The sequence below is a fragment of the Apodemus sylvaticus genome, chromosome 1 (genome assembly GCF_947179515.1).
Source record: "Apodemus sylvaticus chromosome 1, mApoSyl1.1, whole genome shotgun sequence".
In the NCBI taxonomy this organism is placed as follows: Eukaryota; Metazoa; Chordata; class Mammalia; order Rodentia; family Muridae; genus Apodemus; species Apodemus sylvaticus.
The window spans coordinates 52,655,114-52,682,802 of record NC_067472.1 but is presented as its reverse complement, the minus strand read 5'-3'; the positions used below and the strand labels follow the sequence as shown (position 1 = coordinate 52,682,802).

Genomic DNA, 27,689 nt, shown 5'->3' with positions numbered 1-27,689 from the left:
GTGCACTTGGCAGATACGGTGGGAAGTTACTCTGGACTAATATATATATTATACTTGATTGATGAAGGTGGATTATGTGGCCAGGTAGCCCATGAAGTAGTTAGTAAAGGGGAGGGAGTTCTGACCACTGGGAATTATGATGGTCATTTTAGATCTAGAATATGAAATAGAAAATTTGGGAGATCCTGCTGAAATTTGATGACCCAAAAGAGAAACTCATGAAAAGGAAGTTCCCAGGGAAAAAAAAATCACCACGACTCCGTTTATAAGGCTGATGATTGATTAGAACTTCTTGATTAAGGGGAGTTGGGATGTTGCAGATGTAGGATCAAATTGTCTCATAATCATTGATAGTCTCCTCAATTACTGTCGATTGCTTATCTGCCTTATCTCATATCAACGTAATTATACGTTGGGATGCATTAACTCAGCAGATCCCAAAGTTAAAATGTAATCAAATAGCATCTCAGACCCAAGCAGAGATTTCCCCTAATTTCTCATTACCCGATGGTCCCAGAAATCTATTTGTAAAATGCCTTGGTGTATGCCTTATTCTGTTACTTTACAAACTTCACAAAAGCCCTTCTACATTGGGACATATTATTTAAGGTAACCTGAATCTGTGTCTCATTTTCTGGTCACTCTTACTTGGCTTAGAACGAAGTGTGTCTCTCATTCCCTTTGGGATGAGAGTTGTTTTGTGTGGACAGAGGTCAGATTCAAGTGGAGGAGGAGGCCTTGCATGACACTGAGCCTGGTGTCACTTAGGTAGGGCCTCTGGACTTCTCATTGTATGACCCAGCAATTACCATTTTGAAGAAGCCAATTTGTGCTGGTCTCTGCCACTAGCAACAAAAGTTCTAATGTATAACAAAGGGTGACACGGCTTTCTTAGGCTGGAAGCTAATCTCCAGCATCCCCCTAACCACTGCGGCCAAAGGGGAATGGCGTTCGCCTCTCAGGGCTGCTTTGTTCCCATCCCTTCCTAGGGCGTGTCACTCTGGTCGAGTGAGGATGGATCAAGTCTGATGCTTACACAGAACTACCCATCTTACAGACGACAAAGTGCAATCTAGGGTTCTGACAAAGGGTGACTTTAAGGAAAATGACTCAGAGCTGTTAGCAGGATCTGAAAGGGACACTCAGAATCGCAGCCATTCTAGTCCTGGGGCCCAACTATAAAGAGGAATGTGCACAGCTGGCCAGGCATACCGTGGAGCAAGACTAGCGCATTTGGAGCCTCCCTTTGGAGATTCCACGCTTGTCTCTTAGGATACTCAGAACCATACCAAATGAAGAGAAACCTGCAAATCTGCGCAGGCGCACGAACAATGGGCGGAGTCCTACGGCAGGGGCGGGGTTAGGGGTGGGGCCTTCCCCGCACGGGCGGGGCCGAGTGGCCTTCCGCGGGTGTGGAGCCTGAAGCCACCAGCGCACGAGTGTAGGTATCGTGGCCACCCCGAGGCCCACAAGGCTGGACACCCGGGGCGCGGCGAAGGGGCAGTGCGGCTCGCTCCCAACTGGACGCTGGAGGAAGTCACATCCGGTAGAGGCGGGGCTCGTGGATCCCGGAAGTGCGGGCGGTGGCTGACTGCCCGCGGTGGCGGCGGCTCCGGTAGGTGAGCGCGGCTGGGGAGGGTCTCGGGCAGCGGCGGGCAGCGGCGGACCGTGCTGGGGGCGTTGCCGACGAGCTCAGAGGCCTTCCGCCGGCCGGTTTCCTGGCCGAAGCCGGCGATTGGGCGCAATGGGCGCGTGACTCCCCAGGCCTGCGCCCCTGCAGCGCGGTGGGAGGGATGGAGGGTGGGAGGCAGTCCTCGCCGGTCGCCTCAGCCCCGCCCCCTCCCACCTATCCACTAACGCCACGCAGCCCTTCACCCTCTGTAGGAGGACCTTGTGGTTACTGTGTCATTAAGGGCCTCTTTGCCCCTTGTACGGATTGGGAAACTGAGGCCTGTGTGTATTCTGACTTGCCTTAGAGATAGAGTGGAGTTGGAGGGACTCTGGCCTTTGTCTTGGTGGCCTGTATCCCCAGGTTAGCAATAGGTGAGGGTTCTTCCCCTTTCTTCTGGCCTCCGACTTGGACTGTCCAGCGTGGCTGAGCCATCCTTACTTCTGGACCATACAGTAAAGGACCGCACTGTATGGTCCCAGCATGTGCCTGGTTCTACGTTGTTTCTCCCCTCACAGCCGGTTAGGGGTGTTCTTCCACTCTTTTCTTTTTCTTTCTTTTTTTTTTTTTTTTTTGGTGGGCCAAGACATTCCTGGAGATGTGTTTGAGTTACTGGTAGAATTGACTATAATCAGGGTCACATTTCTTGAGTCCAGCCTACACCTTGTCAATCAGACTGGGGCTATCCACCTTGAGCCAAGGAGCCTCACAGAGTACCAGGGCTCCTTCATTGCTCTGCCAATTATCCAGGCGTCTTTACCTATAGTATGTCACTCCGCATTCAGTGACTGTCATCCTTGCAGCTAGAAATGGTCGTGGTATAGGGACTTAGAAGGGAAAGACTCTTCTTTGCTTGGGGCCCAGAGAGGGCCCAGAGCTGGGGATTGTGGAACTAAGGGCTGCTGGGTGAAATGGTGGACTCTGAAATGAGTCTTTGTTCTTGGCCGTCCTGGTGCTCAGAAAAGCCTTTTTCGTAAGATTGTCTTGGTAATCTGGCCCAGTGCCTTTGTAATTTCCATTAAGTAGAAAACACGATGGAGTGCTTCAGCGGGGCCGTTTTCTGTTGCTGTTTGCCAAGCAAGTAGTTCTGATTGGCTGTCCTGTGTTGGGTACTGTTTTGGGGTGTTTTGAACTGTATACTGGATGCAGGGAATACCTCTGAGAGACTGGTGATCCCAGTTTTCAGAACTGGCCAGTATCAACCAGTGAGTGGCTGTTAGGATTTTTAACCCTCTTGTCTCTTTTCAAAGCAAATGTACCTTTAACTCTAATACTGCCTTCCAGATGCCTCAATTGTCCTAATGTGTTGGAGCTTAAGAATTATCTGTGGTAATTCTGGTTGAAAATGCAGAGTCCTCATCTCTGGAGAGTCGTGTGATGTTATCTGGCTGGAGCCCCAGGAGTTTGTTTTTAACACACACACTGACTGGGTGATTCTGATCTTACTGCATATTTTGTAGATTTGCTGGGCCGCTGGAGCTTGGATATGAGATGGTTACTCCAGATTCCTGTTGCCTTTTGCTTATTGCTTTGACATGTGCTAATGTGCCATTAAAAGGACTTTGAGATAAATAGCCATATGACTCATTCCTGGACACTTTTGGCTCATAGTAGTGGGGTTTTTCCAGTCTCACCAATGAAGTCATTGAAGACCTGTATTAGAGCAGTTGGATTGCTGTCGTGGGCGGTGGGATTGGGGTGTGTGTGTGTGTGCTAGAAGTTTCCTCTTGGGAACTGGAGTTCCTGGAAGGTCCTGATCTGTCCCTACCCAGCTTGCCCTGTGATGCAGGTTTCAGTGATGGCCAGTCTTTAGGTTGTGCAGGCTTTCACAGAATGTTCCACAAATCCCTCCCTCCTTTCTCTCTACCTGCTTCCCCTGGCTGTCTGGAAGACCTTAGATATCAAACAGGTTTGCCTTGATTGCGCTGGAGTTGACAGGTGATTCCCTGGGGCTTAGGATGGGCTACAGAGGGAGTCTCCACTGTGAACTTCAAGGTAACATCAGCTAGGTAGGCCTCTTCATTGAAGACTTGGTTTTTTGTTTTTGTTGTTGTTTTTTCAAGACAGGGTTTCTCTGTGTAGCCCTGGCTATCCTGGAACTCACTCTGCCTCCCAAGTGCTGGGATTAAAGGCGTGCGCCACCACCGCCAGCCTGAAGACTTGTTTTAACTCCCACAGTGAGGTATCTCCTTACCAGGTTCACAGCAGCAGAAGGAGCAGGCTAGGACTGTGCTGTTACTTCATTTCCCATAGACAACAACTTTGCATTTAATATCTTTGTGAACAGAGGACTTAATGGCCTGGGTACTTTTCTTGTTGCTGTGGTAGAAATACCAGGACACAATCCACCAAAGGGCGAGGGGATGAATTTGACTTACAGTTCCAGGGCACAGACCGTTCTGGTAGGGAGCGAGGGAGTGATGGTGGCGGGGCTTGAGGTACTGATCCTGCTGCATTGCTAGCCGCAGTCGGAGCGCCGTGGTGCTGCCTGCCGTGGGTGCTGCTGGCCATGGGTGCTGCTGCTCAGTGCCCGTTCGCTGTTTGTCCAGTCCAGGACCTTAGCCTATGATGCTGCCCACAGGAAGACCTCCTTCAATTACATGAGTCTAGATAATCCCTCACAGGCACTGCCAGGGGCTTGTCTCCTAGGTGATGAAAGAACCTGTCACATTGACAAACCATCATGGTTATTTTTTATTATCTTTTTTTTCTTATAAAGGACAACATTTAATTAGGGCTGTCTTACAGGTTCAGAGGTTTAGTCCATTATCATCAAGGCAGGAGCATGGCAGCATCCGGGCAGACATGGTGCAGGAGGAGCTGAGAGTTCTACATCGTCATCTGAAGGCCACTAGGAGAAGACTCACTTTTCATTATCTTTGGACAGGGCCATATGTAGGCCAGACTGGCTCTCCCTTGCTCTGTGACAGAGGAACCTTGAACTTTACCTTCCTGCTTCCACTGCCCAGGTGCTGGGGTTACAGGCGTGACCCCCCCACACCTGGCTTTTGTAGTGTATGGGATCACACCCAGGGCGTCACATGTGCTGAATAAGCACTCTACTGACTGGGCCAGGCCTTAATGTAAACTGCTTTAAATTTGCCACGACTCGTGTTGTGTCCCAGGATGTGGTGTATCTTGGCAAATGTTTTAGGGAAACTTCAGAAAAAAGTGTATCGTGCAGATGCATGGAGCGTTGTGTAAACGTCAGTGGTCAGGTCTGGTCTGTGGGAGTGCTGGCTGTCTGCTTTCTGTGTCCTTACTGACTGTCTCTTGTCATCGAGGGGGGCAGTTGCACCTGTCACCAGTCTGTTGAAGCTGAGGGTTCTTCTCTGTTCAGATGGAGAGTAAGAATGAGCCAAGTTTAACTAACTCCCTTTGTGTCACCTGCTCTGAGCTTGGGCACCCCTTATTCTTGATATTATAGCTTAGGAAAGTGGCCTAGCGCCCAGGCCTAGCGTCTCCTGTTGCAGCTCTTGCACAGGGTGTAGGGAGGGACCCTCCGCTCTCAGTGTTCTCTCTCTGAGCTTCTTCTCAGTAGCAGCAACTAACTAGCAGCTCCGCCTTAAACTCACTGCTCTGCCACAGCCCCAGCTCCCCATGTCTCCTGCCTTTTGTAGTTTGTTCTTGCTCTTCATAGCTCTTCACCTTCTGCAATCTGCTCTCCCTGTCTGTCACCTTCCCAGCACTTCCCCAGCCCTTCATCTTTGTTCTCAGTCTCTGTTCCTGGCCATGAGAGTCCACTGCCACTGCTAGCGTTTGTGGGTGTGGGAAGCTGGCAGCCCTGGGACTTACCTGTTCTTCACACACACACACACACACACACACACACACACACACGCACGCACGCACGCACGCACGCACGCACTCGGCTCAGCCCCCTCTACTCTTGGGCAATAGGAATACTGCAAGGAAGCTCTGGGGCCTGTGCTGCAGCCCTCAGGGACAGGACAGGGAGCCAGGAGGTTTCCCAGACTGCTGCTAGAGAGGGAGAGCACACCGTTCTTAGCTGGCCAGTCAGTCCTACATGCTCACTAGCTATGCCAGGTTGTGGCGGAGCTCCTCCCTGACTGGGTGAGGATTTGCTGCTATGAGGCCCCTTGTGATGAAAGCCAGAGTAGCCATGGACTTGGTTTTCTGAAGGGCATCGCTGCGCTTTCAAGAAACCAAATTCTCCTAAGTAAAGCCTTGGCAGTTGTATGGTTCCCTTTGGCCAGAGCAAAGTTCTTGGGGCGTGATTGTGTCTGGCTTGGGTTTCCTCTGGGAGATTAGAGTCTTAGCAGCCAGAGAGGTTTGAAAACAGCTTGATTGTCAACTTACAGAATTGTAGGAGAAGGGGATAATTGATTGGCAGCTTATGTAATTTTCATGAAAATGGGGGTTGCTTCAGTTGTCTGTCTGTGGTAACACTTCAGGAGTGGAGGAGGTTATGGTTTTCCTGACAACCCTCCTCTCAGTCTGGGAGTCAGGGAAGATTGATAGTAGCAGTTTCTACTTCCTCTGTCCTTGCCCAGCCTAGGGCACGTTGTTCAAGCACTGCTTTGGCTAATTGCATCTGGAAACGTGGGGAAGAAGGGGCTAATGGTTGCCAGTCAAGTCCTACTTTTGCCTGATAGCGTCCATAATTTAAAGGGAAAAAATTAAATGATACTTTTAATAAAGATCTCTTGTAAAATAACCATTTTATTTACTTACTTTTCTTTTTGGAAACAGGGTCTCTACATAGCCCTGGCTATTCTGGAACTTACTGTGTAGATCCGACTGTTCTTGAACTCATAGAGATCTGTTTGCACTGCCTCTGCCTCTTTGATGCTGGGATTAAAGGAGTCTCCCTCCCACCATGCTCAAAGGTCTTGTATTTAAAGTTAGGGTTAGTGTAGTTGACCAAGACTGCCAATGAACCCTGCAACTCAGTGACAAAGCTGACAATTAGAAAGTGGACAAAGTACTTGAGCAGTATTTCTCCAAAGAATATATGAATGACCAAAAGTCGCTGAAAGATTGTGTGTATCATTAGTCATCAAGGAAATGCAAATTAAAATCCTAGTATAACACTAGTCTACTTGCTGGATGACCGTTAAAAATAGGACGAAAGCCTGGGGGTGGCTCTGCCTGCCATGAAAGCAGGAGCACCCAGGTCAGGGTCCCCAGCACCCCCATAAAGGCTGGGCGTAGTGGCATAGGCCTGCGCTGGGAGAGATGGAGGCAAGAGGCTTAGAAGCCCATTGGTCAGCCCATCCAGCCAAGGCAGTTAGCTTCAAGTTCTCTGAGAGAGTCTGTCTCAAAAAATAAAGGTGGATAGAAGAAAGATGCCCAAGCCAACCTCTGGCTTGCACAGATACACATGCATGCACCAATAAGAATACACATCACAGCTGGGCGGTGGTGGTGCATGCCTGTAATCCCAGCACTCTGGGAGGCAGAGGCAGGCGGATTTCTGAGTTCGAGGCCAGCCTGGTCTACAGAGTGAGTTCCAGGACAGCCAGGGCTACACAGAGAAACCCTGTCTCGGAAAAACCAAATCCAAAAAAACCAAAAAAAAAAAAAAAAAAAAAAAGAATACACATCACATATAGCACATACTCACACACATACATGAACACACACTAATAAGAATATACATCACATATACCATACACTCACACATATACATGTACACACACCAGTAAGAATATACATCGCATATACTACACACTCACATATACATTCATGCACACTAAGAATATATGTTGCATATACCACACACACATAATAAGAATGTACGTTAGAGTCATAATACACACATTCAAATACACACACTAATAAATATATATCACATATTCCACATATGCACATCTATACACACTGAGAAGAATATATGTTGTATATTCTACACACTCACACACCAGTCAATATACATCACATATACCACATACACACGAATATACACTAATAAAAATATACATCACACACATACATGTCTACACACCAATAGCAATATACATCATATATACTATACAGTCACACACATACATGTGCACACACCAATAAATACACATCACGGTCACCACATACATGTGCATGAGTCACACATTAAGTAAAAATAGGAAATAAGTGTTGATAAGAACGTGGAGAGTTGCAGGCGTGTGTGGTTTTTGTGGGAACATGAAGTGGCTTAGCTACTGTGGGAAGCAGCATAGTGGTCCCACGACAGGTCACTTACTGTATGACATGGCAGTTCTGTTTCTGTATCTGCGCAGACAGAAGAAATGGAAGCAGGGACTTGGGCAGCCATTTGTGTATGAACACAACAGTGCTGTTGATGATCGTCACAAGGCAGCTACTTCCACATGTAGACAGGAGAGTCACATGGAATGAAGGACATAGATCAGGCAGCCAGAGTCCCACCGTCTTACACGGTTGGAGCTCAGAGACACGACATGTGTGGACTGTGATGCCCAGGGAAGAACAACTTTTTGTTTTGTTTTGTTTTGGTTTGGTTTGGTTTGGTTTTGAAACAGTCTCACTGTGTAGTCCAGGTTGGCCTGGAATTCACTGCAATCCTTCTACCTCAGCCTCCTAGAGCCCTGGGATTCCAGTCATGAGCCATCACACCTGCCTATAGTTTTCTTTTGTGGAGTTTCTAGACTAGTCAGATTCATTGGTGGTTGCCAGGGTCAGGACAGGGAGAAAAGGTGTTAGTATTTAAAGGGTGTGTATCAGTGTGGGGTCATGAGAAGTTTGGAGACAGATGGGTACTGATGGTTGTACAACAAAGTAAATGTATCTAAATGTCAAAAACTGTACACTTCAAAATGGCTAGGCTGAACCGGGGATGATAAAATGGCTTAATGCGGTGGTTCTCACCCTTCCTAATGCTGCAGTCCTTTAATACAGTTCCTTACGATGCTTACTGTGTAACTATAATTTTGCTACTGTTATGAATTGTAATGTAAGTATCTGTTAAAGCGGTTGTGACCCACAGGTTGAGAGCCGCTGGCTTAGTGGGTCCTGGCACCTGCCTCCAAGCTGATGACCACGGCATTTACTCCCAGGATCTGCTTGTTGGAGGAGAGAACCAACTCCTGTAAGTTGTCCTCTGATCTGAACACACGTGCTGTGGCACACATGCACCCACATACATCCACATATTATAAATGAATATAAGAAATTAAAAATGACTAAAATGATAGGTTTTTATAAATATTACAATTAGAGAGTAAACTTATGGCATGGCTTTAAAATCTTACAGACTTTTAATATTGAAGATGATTTCTTACAGGCAGCACACAGAAGGGTGTTGCTTTTTTTTAAAATAAGTCTTAGAATTATTGCCTTTAAAACTTTTTAAGTTTTATTTTATGTGTATGGTTATTTTGCCGCCATGTATATCTGTATACTGCTTGTATGCATCAGATCCCCTGGGACTGGAGGTACAGGTGGCTGTGAGCTGCCATGGGGTGCTGGGAACTGAACCTGGATCCTGTGGAAGAGCAGCTAGTGCCCTTGACCACTGAGCCATGTCTCCCATCCCCAGTGGTGCCTTTTATTTAATTGGGGTGTTTAGACCACATTCCTGTATGAGAGAGAGACTCTGCTGTTCCTTTTCTATCAGCCCCACAGTCTTTGTGCTTTCTTCTATTTTGGGGTTCCTTAGGCGCTGAGTATTCTCCTGGCCTCCTTTTGCTTCTGCGCTGGTTTGTGGCAGGAGCACTTCCTTTTAGCAGTTGCTTTAAGCATATGCAGTGTGCGCTATTCATTTGTCACAGCTTGTTTCCAGGGCCCTGTGCCTCTTCACCTTCGGGGTTGAACCTTGCACAACCTGTCTGTGTCCCTGTCACCCCCACCACCCACCTCTCCACCCCGCTTCATGCTACGAACCCCATAGTGCTCTGCATTGTGAGGAGCATAAAATGGAAAGGACAGGTCCTCTGTGTTGCAGGCGTTCTCTGTCCCTCTAGGCTGACCCGGAGCTCCATCTCCTTGCACGTGCCTAATGTCTTGCAGCTTTCTTTGAACATTGCTTGTAGTCTGTCACTTGATGGATTCCTTCAGCTTTTGGATGGCTGAGGGAAGTCTTTGTTTTTTGAGAAGCCTCCCCAGGCCCTGTCTCTCAGTTCTTTACAGAAGCTGCTCCAGTGTCTGTGGCTTGCATTGCTTATAGGGGCCCGTCTATGCCAGCCTTGTGTTCTTTTGTCCTCGTGTTTCTTTCCCCACCTCTAGCTGATTTCTTGCTGCTGAGCTAAGCGGTCTATTGTTCAGCTACTGTATAGATGTTCTGAGGCACTGGGCATTGAACTTTGGGTTCAGTGCACCAGATGAGCACGCTACCACTGAACTCTGTCCTCACCCAGCAAGTTAATTGTACTGTGTACGGCCTGCTTGTCTTCATGGTTCTCATTGGGGGATTCATTGTATTTTTCTGGATCTGTGGCTTATAGCTTTCATTTCCAGCCATTAATTCTTCAAACTGTCATCCCATCGCCCTCCCTTCCTCTCCTTGGGGAATTCCGTTGTATGCTGAGTGCTTACGGCCATCCCTCAGAATTCCTGTTTTTTTCTTTTATCATTTCCTTTTCATGGTTCATTTCTATTTCTGTTTGGGTGGCTTTTTTTTTCCCCTGCAGAATCTAATTTGCTGATGTCCACTCCAATATACATGCAGTCTCATATAGTGTTGTTTTTCCCTGTAGAAATCACCCTTTCTCTTTACATAATTACAGCTCAAGTCTATATTTCCTGTGCTTAACCTTTTAGAACCTATGCTTCTTGAGCATACCAAATATAAATCGTGTGTGTGTGTGTGTGTGTGTGTGCGCGCGCGTGCGTGCGCGCACGTTATAGTGCATAAAATATGGTTGCTATGTTAACATCCTTGTTTGCTAATTCTGTTACCTATATGTTTTATGGGTCCATTTTATTGGCTGGTATATGTCCTGTTTTAGTCTTTTTGTGTTAAGTTCTGATTGGAGGTCAGATAAGTTTTACCTTGTTGAATATTTTATTTATATGTATTTGTCACATATCTTAGGATTGTTTGGGGGGTATATTGTTACTTAGAAACAGAACCTTGAAAGCCTTAGACAGCTCTGACGGCAGAGCTAGGTTTTCTCCGCTACAGAGGTAATGTCTTCTGTGGTGCTCTAACAGGCTGTGAGTCCATGTGCATGTATATGACATGTAGGGGGATCTACTCTGAAGGTGAAAATCCCTTAAGTACTCGTTGAGTGCCTAGTATGTGTTCCACTTTTTGGGATGTGGATGTGATGGTCAGAGAGCTTAGTTTCTTACCAGCGAACTACACTGTTTTGTCATAATAAATGCTGCATGATATTTACATAGAACCGTAAAAGGGCATGGATTCTTTAGGAGAGGTGAGCAAGGAAAACTTCATAGAGATGTGAGATTTGAGGGTTAAGCAGGAGAAAAAGGCAGGGCACACATACTGTGAATTCCTTGAAGGCTGCTGTTATTAATATTGAGTGCCTACAAGTGTGTTTCTGGGCTGGGAGAAGGTTAGGCAGGGAGAGTTAGGATGAGCAGAGCAGCCTGTGGGTGCTGGAGGGCTCAGGGCTAGATGGAAAGAAGTTCAGGGTCAGCAGATCGTCATGTGCCAAGCTAAGGAGCACAGATTTGAAACACAATAGCAAGGTACCAGGGAGCCATGGAAGTTCTGTAGCTGGGGCAGGAGAACTCCCAGAGTATTCTCCTGAGCTTTCTGGGCACGTGGAAGAGGGCTGAGTCCTTTGGAACCCAATAAGTCGCTTCTGGAGAGGTTGGTTTGCGACAGTAGCCACTTTCTAGCTTTGATGATGGCCTTTGTGGGCCATTCGAGTCAGAGGTGGGTCTGAGGAAGTTCTCTTCTGTGTCTCCTGTTATCCTTAGTGGGCCAGTCTGCCTGTTTATGACTCTGCTCATCCCAGAAGTCCCTGGGGCTGGACTTGGAGATAGCTAGAGTAGGCTTTGCCCGCACACATCCTGTCAGCCTGGAATGGCCGCCTACCATGATCCCGTTGTCGTGGACGTGGAGCACAGGCTCCACGGGACCCAGGCCTAACCTCTAGCTTTTTTGTTTGTTTGTTTTGTTTTTCGAGGCAGAGTTTCTCTGTGTAGCCCTGGCTGTCCTGGAGCTCACTTTGTAGACCAGGCTGGCCTCGGAACTCAGAAATCCGCCTGCCTTTGCCTCCCAGAGTGCTGGGATTACAGGCGTGTGCCACCACTGGCTGGCTTAACTTGATCTTTCTGTAATGGATGACTGACTGTTCAACTTGCTCTGTAAAGCCTTGAGGTGAGGGATGGGAGGATGGACAGCTGCCTTCACAGCTTCTAGAGACTATGGTTAGGACATAGCAGAAAGGAAGGAAGGAAGGAAGCCTGTGTGTGGTTGTTGAGCATGATTTCTTTCAACTCAGAGCTGCAGGCTAAGGAAGGAAGAGAAAGAAGAGGCCTTGCCAAATGGCTAGATGTCTTTTTCAGGAAGTTGGAAAGACTGGCTGCCTATTCAGACATCTATTTCATGGTAGTTCTATTGACTGACGATGAATGTTATTGATCTGGTCAGATCCAGTCATCCAGTTCCATCACTCTGTTGACAGATGATGTCTCTGGAGGAATCCAAGTGCCTGTTAGAGGAACTGGGAAGTGCTGAGCGGTAGAGGGATGATGGTGTGTCCGTGTGACTGGGCACTGTGCCAGCCTAGCCATGGTGTGCCCAGTCCAGTAACAGGGTGGTAGACCTTTCAGGCGCTAACGTATTTCATTCTTTCTAAAGCCCCCTCTAAGGGAAGAAACTAAGGCACAGGGAGATTGTATTCCCTGCCCAGGCTCCCCAGCCAGTGAAGGCTGTTAGCTTCCCAGATGTTAGGTCTGCCCCAAAGAGCTGAGATTTGGGGCGGGGGGGGGGGGGGGGGGAAGGAATGGCTCTGGGTGGTGCTATGCCCTGGCTGTGGACTTCAGACCAAGTGCTGGTAAAGGACTGCAGGCTTCACACTGCATTTGTTACAGACTGTGTTCTGTTGGGTCCCTTCTCTGCCCTACTGAAGATATCACAGCTCTAAGGAAGTAGCAGAATGGGGCTTGGGGTGGTGCAGGTCAGTGTCAGCAGATGGGGGCTTAGGACAGTGGTCTCCAGGCTAAGTCCTGCTTTGGCAAGAGAATGGGAAGAGGTGACTACCAGGTCCCCAGGGAAGCCAAAGGGACCTGGTAGCTTTAGAGAAAGATCAATCCAAAGGGGCTGAACATTCAGGTGATGGCAGGGAGGAGGCTCTGGGGGTGGAAAATCTTCTTAGAGTCTGTGGCAGGGCAGCAGTGGCTGGATGGCGTTCCTCAGAGACTCAGGAACACCGGTTAAAGGAAGATTGGAAGGTTGGGTATTGAATGTGAGGCCTGTTTCTGGCCTGAAGTGGCCTACTGAGGCATTGGGGTGCCTTTGAGAAACTGATGTAAGTGGTTGCTGGAGGGAGAGAGAACCTGGAGTTGGGGATCTCATCCAGCAGGTCTGGGAGACACAGGCTGGGTCATCAACAGGAAGCGAGGAGTCTGCAGCTTGCCTTTGTTGGTGGGGTACCCAGGCAGCTGGCAACATCCCAGATGTGGGCAAGCCTGGTTGACATCAGAAGTCATTCTGGAGGCCCCCACTTGGCTCAGTGTGCTGCTCCCTCCCTCCAGCGGTGCCTTACATGGGGGCCCGCCTCAGGCAGAGAGGTTTTCAGGAGGCCTAAAGAACAGTAGGCTAATTGTGTAAATATTTACTTGGAGGAGGCACTTTCTTTCCCAAAGCCTCATCCTGAGTGAGTTCCATGCCTGCTGGCTGCTCTGCTTTGATCGTACCTAGCTGGAGGCCTAGCTCGGCTGACAGGCAGCACTTTGTAACCATAGGTGTGTGTTGTGCGGTGGAGTCATTGTGTCCTGTCTAGCACCTTTAGAAATTGTTTGATTCTCATTAAATCCTTCTGGCCCCTTGATGATGGTAGGTATCAGGAAAGAACAGCTGACTAAGTCATCAGAAAAGATTCAGTGGGTTCAAGTTTAGATGCATTTTGCTGCAAAGCTCTGATCTCTTTTGGGGACTCTTCACACTTGAGGGTGAGGAGGCGCCTCCTACCCCATCCTAGCTCTGCGTAGAAAGAGTGAAAATCTGGGCAGGCATGGTGGTCCATCAGGTTAAAAAGCGCTTGTTGCACAAACCTGCTGACCTATTTGATCCCTGGGATGCACATAAAAATGACAGAACCAAGTCCAGGAAGTTGTCCTCTGACCACTCTCTCTCACTTGCACACACTAATACAGTTTTAAAAAAAATAATGAAGATTAGGTTGGGGGTGTTTCTCAGAAGTGTTTCTTAGAAGCTCTTTCCTAACTTGATGATTCATTTTGGTTTTCACCCTGATGGGATTTAGAATTGCCCCAGAAACAAATTTCTGGGTTTGCCTGTGAGCGATGATCTAGATTAGGTCAATTGAGCTGGGAAGATAAATCCTAAATATACTGGTCCCATCTCTTCGTCCTCAGAGGGGTGCCTTGTGCTCTGGCCAGCATACCTTCCTACCCACAGTAGACTGTCTGGAGAGTGAGCCAGAAACCCTCCTTCCTGAAGTGCAGCGTCAGGTATTTTGTTTCATTGGTGACATAACTAATACACCTTATTTGTGTGAGGCCTTGGGTTCCATCCCCAGCATAGTAGAAGTGGCAACGCTAACCAAAGCCCCTACAGAGGTTCTCTTCAGTGGCTTAGATTCCAGCTTTTCAAGTCACAGGGAAGACCAGTTCCACAACACTGGGTCTCCCTGGGAGACTGGACTCCCATACCTGGGGCCATGCTGGAGTCATTCTAGCAACAAGAAATGGAACAGGCCAACCAGTGTTTCTGCATTAAGCAGCGGGATTAGGAAGGTTCCCAAGGCAACAGCAGGTATCTTTGCTATTAGGGGTAGGTCAGGTCTAGTTCCCTGTAGCATGCACTTTGTAGGTTGCTATGGTCACAGTTTCTTCCCATGCTCTTGGTAGATGGAGGGATTTATGAGAAACTGAGGGGCATCAGCTCTCCTTGCAGTGTGACAGCAGGCTGGCAAGTAACGTTGGCTGGCTGTGGTGGGAGGCAGGTGAGCCCACAGAGCCTCAGAGCCTCAGAGCCTCATCGTAGGGATGACTTAGGATTCGGCATTCTTGTGCCTTCTCTCTGAGCAGTTCTTCAGTTGCCTCTGCTGGGGTGTGGCCAGAAATAACAGTCTGGTTGGCCTAAATCCACTGGTCCTAATCTGGCTTACGGCCTCACTATCTGGGTCATATCGTGTTGCCGTTGTTCAAAGCCTGTGGAAATGTTTTATCAAGATTCGGAGTCTTGAAAAGAAGGTGAGACCAGCAGCAGTGTGGATGGTAGCAGTTGATGAGGCCCAGGCCATCAGTTCGTCACTGCGTTCCCATCTCTTCCCCACTGGGAGCATTGGAGCATGTGACATGGCTTGGCTCTCCCTCCTTCTATGATCTGTCATTCCCATGTGCATGGTCACCAAAGGGCATGGCGTCAATTTTTAGGTTACAGACCACAGCCCCTAGGTGTTTTGGCCCTCCCTAAGTGGGGCCGTGCATGTAAACGGGGCCTTGCAGCTTTCCTGGGGAGCACAGCCAGCGCCTCTCCTGCATCGAGTCTGGTGTGGGGTTGGGTCCAAGGCTTTAAAGGTTCCTGGTCCCTGGTCCGTGCTTGGCCTGGGGCTCGTGGCCTGGCCTTCACACGTGACTGTAGTTGAGGCCTCTAGTGAAGGTGAAGACTGCAGAGGAGGCAGGGATAGGATGGGGGTGGGGTGGGGAAAGGAGCCATGCCCGGTCCCTTCTCAGGGCAGGCTGCAGGGGCCCCAATTCCAGCCCCCAGTGGGAAGAAAAGAGCAGGCGCTCCTGAGCTGCTACTTTTCCCACTCACTGGCCGTCTGATCTCAGCTGAGGTGTCAGTGTCACCTCCGTAAGACCTGTTACCCTGGGACCAGCTCCCAGCTCCCCTAGATTCTGCAGTGGCCCCGCAGGACCCTCCCAGCACAGCGGCCTCTCTGGCCTTCGCTGCTCTGAGCTCTCATTCTCCGCACCTCCCTCCTAATGGCTTCTTCACTGGTCACACGCCTGCCTGTCCTTCACCCGTGTTCATAAGGACGCATGAAACCTTAAAACCGCATACAAAGGCAGTTTTAGAAACAAACTGAGTTTAAGAGGAAGAAGAAAGGTTTTTTTTTCCTTTTGTTTCTAAATGAGTTTATTGAACCAGACTCATAAAGTCCAGTGTTTATAGACTTCCTTCTGCCCCATGATATGGGACAGCATGGGTCTTGGCATATAGTAATTGCTCAATAAATGCCTGTCCTTAAAGGGATGGGGACATGGAGGAAGGCTTGAGCAGGTGGGAAGCTGTTCTGATTCTGCACCTTGTTGGACTTGTCCTGGCTGGCCTGGTGTCTCTCTTCTCTTCCTCCACCGTCGCTTGCCAGTTTCTGAATTGCCTCCGAGCAGGTTCTGGGCTCGGTACTGGGAAGACGAAGATGAAGGCCCAGGGCCTGACCCCTTCTTACATCGCCCCCACTTCCCCTCCCCCAGCAGCCCACGCCGCTGTCCTCAGGGACTCATCCAGCATCTCAGTGTCATGGGAAGGGAAGTCTGTGTCAGAGCCCTGGCACCAAGGCCTGAGGAAATTGGACTAGAAACAAAAGCCCAAGGACTTGGTCCCTAAATCATGTGTCATAAGCCCTGCTCCCCACCCCAGCTCTGTGACAACTCTGGTCATTCTACCATGTTGGCTGGGAGTTAGAAGTTGCTAACAGCAGAGGCCCAGCCCAGGGCCACAGTTTTAGGTAGCTGGGCCCTGGGCCCTGGGCACAGTAGTTCCCCCTTCTCACCTTTCCAAACTGTGGCCCTGAGCAAGTGCTTGCCGCCCTCAGCCTCTCTGGGCGAGAGACCAGCATCTGTAACATCCAGTGGGCGATGCTGTGAGAGTCCTCACAGAACAGCCTGCGCCTGCCTCCACCAGGGTGCACTGCTGCTGCTGCTGCTAGGAACGACCAGTAGCCAAGAGGTGGGAGCAGCAGCCACCCAGGTAAGCAGCACACTGTCTTGTGGGCTTGTGAGTTCTCACTTTTGGCTTGGTCTTCATCACACTCTGGGGCAGAGCAAGTGTGTCAAAGGAAAACATCACAAGTCTGCCCCGGGGACTCTGGGCTCTGCTCAGTGCTGGCTGAATGGACTTCTCTGTGGGGAGAGGTCCTGGCGCTGCTGGGTTTGCTGCTAAGCAGCTGTTTGTGTGTGCTTAGCCAGCACCATCCTGCCAGGCTGCCAGCGTCTACTGAACTTGGCCCTGAATTCAAGAGCAGCAGGCACTGGGCTTGGTGGGTGGGGCTGCGCTCCGTGGGCTGCTGTGGCCTAGCATGTTCTTTGCTGAGCCACACAGGACGCCTCCGTGACCCTGCATCATTTCTGTGGTGTTGAAATCTTTGGCCAGCATTTGTTCTTGTTCTGACCTGGTGTGCTATGTCACTACCTGTGGGGGAGCTGCTGCCATTTGGTCATCTCACGGATGAGGAGCCGGGAGCCTCCACTTGGGTGAAGACATAGCTGACAAGCCGCAGAACTGGCCCTGTGCCAGGTCTGCCTTACTGCCTGTGCTCCGTGTGTTTGCGTATTTTCAGATCATTTATATTTTTGAGACTGAACTTGAACTAACTATGTGGCCCATGCTGGCCTTGAACTATTGATCCTCTGGCTTCTACCTCTCTGGAGTACTGGGATTTCAAATGTGTGCCTCACTGTGTCTGGTTCTATGCTGTGCCTGGGTTGGAACCAGGGCTATCTGCATGCTCAACAGACAGGCACTCCACAGACTGAATTACATTCTCAGGCCTTTTTCTTTATTTTTTTGAGGTAGCACTCAGAGTCCAGGCTAGTCTTGAACTCCTGACGTCAGTCTTTCAAGTGCTGGAATCGAGGGCATAGCGGGGTCTCAGGATCTTTAAAGTGCTGTTCTGGTTTGCCACAGGCACAGTTGGGTTTAGGTGAAACAGTATTGTTTCTCCTCGGAGCTTTGGTCCAACACAGGGCCTCTTCTCCTCTGTTCCAACTAATAGACCTGGAGTTTGGGGTAGCAGTTTGAGGTATAGACACAGTGCAGGGTGGGATTTTGGTTTCTTTCCTTTTCTTCCTTCCTCTCACTTATGTGTGTGTGTGATGTGTTCATATATGTCCAGATGCACATACATGTGAATGTATGTATATGTGGGTGTGGGCTCAAGGTTGATGGTAAAGTCTTCCGTGGTCACTCCCCACCTCTGTAGAGCCCTGGTCAGCAGCCAGGCTGAGCCTGAATTCACATGGGTTCTGGGGACCTAAGTGCTTGGTTGGGACAGTGTAGGCTACACTGTAGCACGATGCTCAGAATCTGTTGTCCTGCATGATGTAACAGTGCGGAGTTAACCCTCTGTCATAGACCAGATCTATCCATATCCCCAGGATGGAGTCTGGGTTTCCAGGCTCTGTCACGGCCTGTTGGTGCCGAGGCGTGTGTGTGTGTGTGTGTGGGGGGGGGGAGGGTAGGCACATCGTATCTCATGATGCCCAGCCAAGCTTATTTAGAGGCTGGGCAGTGTGAAGCCTTCAGGGGCTGATGGCTGGTGGTGCTCCCTATTCACGTAGCCTCTCAGCAGCAGGCATCCTTGCCACTCATTCTTTACCCCAGGACTCTTGGAGCATGGAAAGAGAGATCAGGCCTAAACCAGGCCCTGTGAGGACCTCGGCGGATGGCGGATGGAATGTGTCACCATTGCTCATTACTTTCTCTCGTCACCCAGGGATGCCATTCCCATCCCGTTACACAGAGAAACTGAGGCCATAGAGGGTGGCTTTTGTCTGACACCTTAGCTCTTAGTTCCAAATGCCTTCTGGGCTGAGTCATCACCATGGCTCCCAGGCCAGCTCTAACAAGAGTAGAGGGCCCTTAGTCTCGCAGAGTCAGAACCTTCTGGAAACTAGCCACTTTTACAGTAAGAACACTCAACATGCACACTCTAAAACAGTATCTAGGAAGGATAAGAAAACATAAGCATGGACTGTCCTGTCAGCAGAAAGGCGGTTCCTGGGGTGTTGACTTCCTCCTGGCTGCCCCCAGGCTTGGCTGTGACTTGTCAGACAGATGACAGGTGGCCTTTGGGACAAGGACAGGGAGAAGACTGCTGACCCCTGCCCTGTCAGAGCAGCTCTCTGCCTGGTTTAGTTGGTTTTGTTCTCTTCTAACTGCCTGTGAAGCTGATTTCATGATTTTTTTTCCTGTTCCAATGAGGGCACAGATGTGACAGTTTCCTTCTGTGACCTGTGGAGCGGACTGCAGTTGCAGAATACCTAGGGAGACCTGAGGTCATTAGAACACTAAATATAACAGGCTGGGCCTGTGCTGTTGAGGCCTGTAAAGCCCTTTGGTGGGGGGTGTGGTGGGGATGGGTGTTTAAATCAGGTTCAGACAAAAGTAGTCATGTTCCAAGGTCTGGGGCCAAGTTTAGTCTGTATCTCTGCAGCCTGGCCCCCTCTTGTCTTTTCCAGTCAGCTCTGTGCCATCTAGTGCTATGGTTGCCAAGTAGTTTTACAGATTTCTCATCTGTCTTAGGGTTTTGGGGGCTTCTTCAAGGTGTTCCCAGAGATCCTCATGTCTCCTTGGGCCCCTCCTGTGGAGGGACTCTGGGTGACTTTTCCTTAAACTGGATATTGCTTTGTATTTGCAGGAGAAGATGGAGGGGCTGAAAGACAAGACCCTGCAGGAGCTAGAGGAAATGCAAAATGACCCAGAAGCCATTGCCCGCCTAGCCTTGGAATCTCCTGAGGTACAAGGAAGCTGGCAGACCCTGCTGCTGCTGCTGTTGCTGCTGCTGCTGTTGCTGAATCTTTTTGCTCCTCCTCTTATTCCTCCTTCTTCTCCTCTTTTTCTTTAAGTAATTAGTCACTTAAGGTCCACAACAAAGTCTTTCTCTCTCTCTCTCTCTCTCTCTCTCTCTCTCTCTCTCTCTTGCTCTCTCGCTTTCTCGCGCTCTCGCTCTCTTGCTCTCGCTCTCTCCTTCTCCCTCTCCCTCCCTCCCTCCCTCCCTCCCTCCATCCTTCCCTCCCGCCCCCACCCTGTGTGTGTGTGACATATATATGAATGTGCACCAGGTGTGTGCAGGCACCCGGAGAGGTCAGAAGATGCTGGACCACCTGGAACTGGAGTTGCTACTGTGAGCTGCCATGTGGGTGCTGGGAATTGAACCCTGCTCCTCTATAAACTGCTAAGCCATATCTCCAGCCTCACTTAAGGTCTTTTAAGTTTTTATTAGATTTATTTAGTGTGTTTGTATATAGAGTGTATGTGTGTGTCTGTGTGTGTGCCAGGTATAACTTGCAAAAAAATGATTCATTCTTTCTACCATAAAGGCCCCAGAGATTGAACTCCTGTTGTTAGCTTGGTGGCCCTTACCCACTGAGCCATCCCACCCACCCTGACAAATGCTTGTCAGAGATTCATGCTTAGCAGGAGCTTGGACCAGGATTCACCTTGTGCTGTGAATTACTTTGGCTTTTACTAGAGGAGCCCTGAGGTTTCAAGCTGGGGCCTGGTTCCTCTGGGAGCCCAGGGAATGATCGGGAGTGCCGGGTCCACCTTGGCCTACGATGGCCAGGGACCCATATGGCCCAGGAATCTCACACCTTTCCAGCGTGGGTCTGGTGGGCTGGGGGCATCTTCCCCATGGCACCGCCCCGCTGTCTTTACAGAGCTTGACTTGGGCCCACTGTCACTGTTTCCCGTGCCCTTCCTGTGAGCTGGAGGCCAGGTGACTCGATGTGGCCCCCAGCTAGGATCCCCACAGGTACCCCCCAGGGTGGCTGCAGCTGGTCACTGGCCTGGAAGCATCTGTTTGAGGGAGGGGAGGGAGCACAGGTAATACAGGATCCTCTGACTGCCACTCACGTGTGCCCCTTCTCCTCCTGAGCAGATGTGATGTGTTCTATGAATTCACTGTGTTAAAGAACAGGAAGTTGTCCAGTTAGCATCCAGTCAGCCTCCCTGGAGTGGGTTTGTGCATGTTTGGTGCAGTCCTTTGGCAGCCAGAAGAGTCTGCAGTGGCAGGTGGTGTGAGTCACTTGGCATGGGTCCTGGGACCCAAACTCAGGTGTCTAGATGAGTAGTATGTGTTTGTAATTGTTGAGCCATCCTCCAGCCCCCTTGACTAACTTCACACTTACTACTTTCTCTGCTCCTTATCCAGGGGCTAAATGGCATTTCTGGCTGGGCAGCAGACAGTCCAGGTAAAGGGGTCCTAACCTGAGCCTTGGCACCCTTGTCTGTGGAGGGAGTTACTGGTAGCATTCCTCTTTCCAGTAGGTTACAGCCTGCTGTAGCTGCGGGGTGGCCCTTCTGGAAACTTTTTATCCAGGATGCCTCCTGGCTTCCTGTGGCTGCTCTAGAGGAAGCTCATCTGGCCTGGTGTGCCATGTGCTGGCCAAGGTGGAGGGAGCAGTTCTGTGTTGCCCACCCCGTTACCCTGTGTAAGCTGGTCTTGACCTGTTCCCTGACTTCTGTGGGCAGTGCTGAGCCCCCTCTGCTGGTGCCATATGGTACTGCAACAAGATGGTGGCCCTGTCTCCAGCTCTCCGTGAAGCCTGCTGGGCAAGGTTCGGAGGTTTCTGCCTGACTGGCAGTTAAATAGGGGCCTGAATGAGGGCCCGCTGGTGCTGGCTAGGGATGCATTTTTCAGTAGACGGCATCGAGGAGCTATCTCTAACTCTGTAGGCTGTGTTTGACCTGGGAGGCGGGGATATCTGTCCTGCTTCAGTGTCTTGGGCTACCACAGGGCCCCACCTACCACAGGGCTTCCCTCCCTAATACCTTTGGGACCTCATGACATTTCTAGCTTCTGGTCTGCTCTGGGCCATCTGCGTTCTCCCTAGCAGGCTCTCATGAGTATGACTGCATGGTGTGTGGCCACATGTCTTTTTCACTTGGGGCTAATGATGGGGACCCTGGCTTTCATCCCTTCCACCGCAGTGGCTCTTCTCCCTCACCTGTGGTCTGCACTGCACTGACCGCTTGCAGGTGCTTGTCTGTTGGGAAGCCGTGGCTAGGTGGTTAGCCTTGGTGCCTGTTTCCCATGTGTCATTCTCACAGCTCTCTTGACCAGGATGAGGTGACGCACCTGGGTCCCAGTGCCTGCCTGCATAGCCTTTAGTCCCAGGCTTCTGTGACAGCTTGAGGGCTGAGCAGTGAGCCCAGGAGCGCCCCCTGCTGGAGTCTGACCAGTTACACTTAAGCTCATTGTCAGTTCTGCTTTCCTTAGGTTCAGGACCTGCAGTTAGAGCGAGAGATGGCGCTGGCCACCAACCGGAGCCTGGCAGAGCAGAACCTGGAGTTCCAAGGTCCCCTCGAAATCAGCCGCTCCAACCTCTCAGACAAATACCAGGAGCTGCGGAAGCTCGTGGAGCGGTGCCAGGAGCAGAAAGCCAAGCTGGGTAGGAAGGGACAGCTGACCGTGGACAAGCCTCGGGCCCTCTCCCTGCTGATTGATACTTCTGTTCAGGGAGGACGGAGAGGAAAGGGCAGCAGCCATTGTAGCCACTGTGCTTGCTTCATGCTGTGCGCTAAGTGCTGTGCATGTTCTCACATGATAATAAGCAAGGGTGTGGGCACTCTGGTTAGTCTAGATGTGTGAGTAGTTATATATTTGTATGCCCTGGCAATTTTCTTATAGTATTAAAAATGGCCTGAATTCACTATGTTTACAGATGAGGAAAACAAGACTGGAGCCACTGAAAGGCTTGCCTGAGGTCTCCCTCTAGAGCTGGGTAGAGCTGGAATGGCAGCACAGCCTTTAACCCTGAGCATCCCCCCAGCCCTGGAGTGGGATTTGAATCTGGCAGCCGGTAGCCTTCACTGCCTCTGCCAGCTTAGCCCCGAGCCTTGCGGAGGTGGGAAGGCTTCCGGGATGGCTGTGCCCTCAGGAGCTGCCCGGCCAAGACCTGAGCTCTGTCCTTAAGCTTCTCTTTGCTCAAGATGGAGAATGCCTACATGACCCAAAAGGACCCACAGAAGCAGCTGCAGGGACTCTCTCTCCAATGGGCCCTGTTGCGGCTGAGTCCCGAGTGCTCACAGAGCCAGCAGCGGGGACTCTGTAGTGGCTGGGCCCAAGCACACAGAGGGCATGTCACATGTCTTCCCTGAAATCAGGGCCCTCAGCTTTAATTAAAGCCGTGATTTTGAAATGTCAGCCTCTCTGTCCTTCCTTCCAGAGAAATTTTCCTCAGCACTGCAGCCTGGGACCTTGTTGGACCTTCTTCAGGTCGAAGGCATGAAGATCGAGGAGGAGTCTGAGGTGAGGTGGGGGTGGCATCCTAATCTCTTGAACAGGGTACAGGGCCTTGGAGTCAGGTCTTAGGTGAGCACAAGAACCATAGAGCAGAAGGGTTTGGAACATAGCTTGGGTAGATGGCCCTGGAGTACTAGTGGACACACTTTGATTGCAGTACAGTATAGGAATACATTCTAAGACCCCTGGCAAACACTTGAAACCACAGTTAGCACTCGCATCTGTGTAGACAATACTGTTTTTCCTGTACATATATGTTTATGAAATGTATAAAGCAGGCTCAATGAGAGCTTAAGAACAGAGCTCACGGGCTGGGGAGATTGCCCAGGTGACCAAGGACTTGCTGCACAGGGTGCCAACCTGAGTTGATCCTCCATGCCCATATAAAGAGCCATGCAAGGTGGTAGGTGCTTGTCTTTCTATGCTGGGAGGGAAGGCAGGTCCCGGGGTTTGCAGTCAGGCAGTCTAGCTGAATTGGCGCGCCTGTGATAGAGACTTTGTCTCAGGAAATAAGGTGAACAGTGCCTGAGGAATGATAACTCAAGTGGTCTCTCAACTCCACATGCACGTGTGTGCGTGTTTACCCTTACTCATCTGTATTCATACATGCAAACATACACATACATGAACAGTACATAATAATAGACCAGTTATAGCAATATCTTATAATGAAAGTTACTTAAAACTTAGATTATTTCTAGAATTTTCCATGCAATGTTTTTGGACATTCAGAGGATCTCTAGTATTTGAAATCATGGTTAAGGGGGCTTTACTACATCAGGACCCCAGTTGAATCAGGAATGAGTGACTGTCAGGAGGCCCCAGGGAGCTCTCACACCTGGATGGGTGCTGGTACAGAGCTAGGCCCCTGCTCCTGGTCTCTCTCTCTCTGCTGTCTTCTCCCTTTGGATGTGCCTTTTATCTCAGTGGGCAGAGATGTCTTTGTGTTTTGGATGCAGCACAGGGGCCAGTATACAAATCACTAGCAAAGGTCCAGCTAATGAACAGACTTGTGTGACCACCAAGGACCCAGCACAGTGCTGGGTAGGGGGGCAGTGTGACCATGGAAGACATGGTCCTGCCACTAAGGAGATGGCATTTTGGTGAGGGAGTCACTCTGAATGGGGGCCAGGGAAGGCTGTAGAAGGCCTCTGTTAACAGTTCTTGTGTCCTGTAGGCCATGGCTGAGAAATTCCTGGAAGGTGAGGTGCCCTTGGAAACGTTCTTAGAGTCCTTTTCTTCCATGAGGACACTGCTGCACCTGCGTCGAGTCCGTGTAGAGAAGCTCCAGGACGTGGTGAGGCGGCCTCGAGCTTTGCCGGAGCTGGCTGGAGATGCCCCTCCAAAGCGCCCGCCACCCCCACGCCCAGCGCCCCAGGCAACACCCCCTGAGACTGAAGAACAGCCACCACAGCCCTCTGTAGTGACTCCCTACCCTTTGCCCTACAGCCCATCCCCAGGCCTGCCTGTGGGCCCGACAGCCCAGGGGACCCTGCAGCCAGCCCCCTTCCCTGTGGTGGCCCAGCCTTCCTCCTATGGTGGGCCTCTGGGTCCTCCTTACCCATCACCTCAACCAGGTCCCAGGGCCATGGTGGGTTACTCTTGGTCTCCACAGAGGAGTGGCCTGCCCCAGCCTGGCTATCCTGCGGTTCCAACTAGCGCCTCTGGTCCAGGATACTCCATAGTGGGGGGCCGGACTCCTGGTCCTGGTTATCCTCAACAGTCCCCCTACCTCCCGTCAGGAAACAAACCCCCCTACCCAACACAACCTCAGCTCCCGGGCTTCCCAGGACAGCCTCCGCCTCTAGTGCCCCCTCAACCTCCATACCCTTCTGGGGCAACCCCTCCGTATGGCTTTCACCCCCCAGGACCTGCCTGGCCGAGGTATTAGTCCTGTCTGTGCCCACCTTCTACCTGCGCCACAGCCTTTGGCTCCATTTGCTGGGATTTGAGGTTAACACTGGATGTGGAGGCGATGCGCCCTGAAACGCTGGGACACACAGAAGCCTCGAGCCTCCAGTTGGAAGCACACAGGCTTCCCGAAAGGCCCTGAACGGTGCAGCATGAGTCCTTCTGGGAGCTCCTTCTGCCATGGACCAGCTCAGCACTTCCTGAGTGGAGTGGCCTGGGGGGAGCCCAGGGCTCTCTGGTGTCTATGAACTGGGGTGTTCATGTCCTACACAGCTACCTGCGCTTGATCCCTCACAGCTGAACCAATGTAGAGTAATCTGGATGGCAGGGTGACCCTGGGTCTCAGACCCTGCTCGTCCAGGCTGTCCCTTGGATGTGGAATCAATTGTCAAGTGATGGCAGAGCTCTGTCTGTCCAGTAAAGGATGGTCTATCTTATTTACCACAGTTGAGTTGTAGGAAGGAACAGTTAGGAAAACAGGGACTTCAAGTTCTGAAAGCCATATTTTAGCTGCCGTGCCAATGTCAGGCAAGTGTGTCCTACGTGCTGGCAGGGACCATAGCAACAGTGGTATGGTGAGAGAGCTGGGCATGCCAAGGGAAACCCAGGCCTCAAATTGTATGGTTGGATGTCCTAGGGGTCACCCCGAAGCTCCTGGCTGGAGTGGAGGACCAGGGTTACCTCCCAGCCACTTCCCACTCCTGGGGCCCTCCACTTCTGGCTGGCGTTTTCTGAGGTTCACCCACACCTCCACTCCTTTAGTGCCTTGAATCTTATTTGCTAGCAGCCCCTTTACCTTGTTTATCTCCTTCCTTTTCCCAGTGTCCCTGCAGAACAGACACCAGACACACCCTTACAGAATGTCCCCATGGTGCTTCCCAGACACCGTCACTACATTGGGCTTGGTTTCTCTACACTCTCCTTTTCAGAATGTAAAGGGCAGGGACTGTGAGCGCAGCCCCTGCACTGGATGGGGCTGTTTAGTAAGAGTGACTACACTATTCTAAGGGGTTGCAGCAGGTGATACCTCTGTGTGGCTGGTCCAGATGTGAACCAGGTCTCAGGGTGGACCCTGGAGCTGCTACGGGTTAGGAAATTGTATGTGCCTTGAAACATCCCCTGCCCGGGTACCCAGCCTCTGGTGGGCCAAGGTGCTGGGGGTCAAGGAGGAACCCCATCTTCTGGTGCCACTCCGCCCACAGGCTATGGGTGCATTACCAACTCTGCTTGCTTCTCCCGAGTTATTTATAATGTGGAATCACTAATGGAGTCTGAGGTAGACTGCTGCTGAACTGGATGATTACCGCCCATTTGTTTGTGCAATTGCCATAATAAATGTTGATGGGTTCCATGGTCCGTGCCGTCTCTGATGAGTTTGAGAGCCGATGTGGCTGCTTGTGGGGCGGTGACTTCTGCAGCCTTAGTCTGTAGAGCTCCGTCCATCTATGGCCACCTCTCGATTCCCCCACTCCCACCCTGCTCTTCTTCCTAGGGTTTGGCTCTTTCCACCTTCTTCTTTTCTGTGGGTTTCCTTAGCGGTTTCCTGGAGCCTACAATGCTCGCTTTGTTCTAGGTCACACGTGTAGCTACCCTGTTCCACCAGGGGGCACCAGTGCCTCAGTCCAGGTTGGGAGGTAAGCGTCCTGTCAGCACGGTTGTGGTCTACCCATTTTCTAAACTGGGGGGGGGGGGGGGGGGGGAGGAGAGAGGGAGAGAGAGGGGGGGAGAGAACAAGAATGAATGAGTTTGTGTATAGGGGGAGTGTGCGCGCGCGCGCGCGTGTGTGTGTGTGTGTGTGTGTGTGTGTGTGTGTGTGTGTATGTTTCAAGGCACATGCGTGTCTGACCTGCTGTGGGCTTGGCCGCGTTCTCCACAGCATTCCTTTAAGCACTGCTGCAGGATGGTTATCCTGAAGTCTAGGAGCCTGTGAGAGAGCAGGTTCCTGGCAGTTTCCTCTAGTCAGCTCTCTGCCCTTTGCTCCTGGCAAGACGATAGAGGTAGGTTGCCTGTGATAGATGCCCAGAAGTACTAAGAATCACGAGGATTATGGCATGTGTCTCCTAGTGTCCCCGTCACAGCCACCCTGGCCCTCCTTGCCCCAGGTTTACACAGGAGGCAGACCTGTTTAAGTTGAGCAGTGGCTAGGTAACACATGGAGATAGGACTTGGGTTTTGATCCACAGAGTCCCAGAGCTGCAGGGTTCCTGCACCATGCACTGTGGTGTTTCGAAGTCCGGAGGACACAGCCAAGAGTCACCAACTTCAGTTTGATGTTCACTGCCCTTCACTGAGTTGCCTGGCAGGAGTCCAGGGCTGGGCACCCAAGATATCAGTCAGAATAAGTTCCAGATCTTACTGCAGCAGTTAAGTCACCTGCCTTGAGTTATACCGGAGTAGTGGTGGGGGCATAGGGCCAGCTTTTCTAGGAAAGGACTTGGAGGGCCATGTGGTCTGCTTGAGGCTCCCGCTGCCCCTTCCCTCCCTTCCGGCTGCACTGCCACCCGGCAGCACACACTGTCGGAGGTCGTTTCCAGCTCCTCTGAAATAGTTACTAGGTCACCGAGGCCCCTTGCTGTACTCCAGCAGCGACAGGCCCTGAGTACAGGATAGGGCTGGAAGAGACCCAGCACAGAGACTGCTTGTTGTGGAGAGCCCTGAAGCGTCCTCCAGCTCTGAGGCAGGGATTGACGCCCAATGCTCTAAGTTTCTTTGCCCTCTGTGAGGAGGAGGCACTGGAATCCTCTGTATACAAATGCCTTCAGAGGCTTCCCAGTGACAGG

At 50.8% G+C, this 27,689-nt stretch overlaps 1 protein-coding gene across 5 annotated transcripts; it reads left to right on the top strand.

The window, feature by feature from the left end:
• Nucleotides 1-1,371: 1,371 nt before the first annotated feature.
• On the top strand, nt 1,372-26,265 carry Vps37c (VPS37C subunit of ESCRT-I). 5 transcript variants are annotated; one of them, XM_052189821.1, is made up of 6 exons: nt 1,372-1,615; nt 8,634-8,735; nt 19,390-19,488; nt 21,973-22,144; nt 22,922-23,004; nt 24,176-26,265. In XM_052189821.1, exons 3-6 carry the CDS (start codon nt 19,396-19,398, stop codon nt 24,887-24,889), a joined length of 1,062 nt encoding a protein of 353 aa, XP_052045781.1. In that variant the 5' UTR covers nt 1,372-1,615; nt 8,634-8,735; nt 19,390-19,395; the 3' UTR covers nt 24,890-26,265. The 5 variants fall into 5 exon arrangements, with proteins under 5 accessions (XP_052045781.1, XP_052045789.1, XP_052045772.1 ...); XM_052189829.1 differs by having other exon boundaries at nt 1,372-1,619; XM_052189812.1 differs by lacking the exon at nt 8,634-8,735.
• The last annotated feature ends 1,424 nt before the right edge of the window (nt 26,266-27,689 follow it).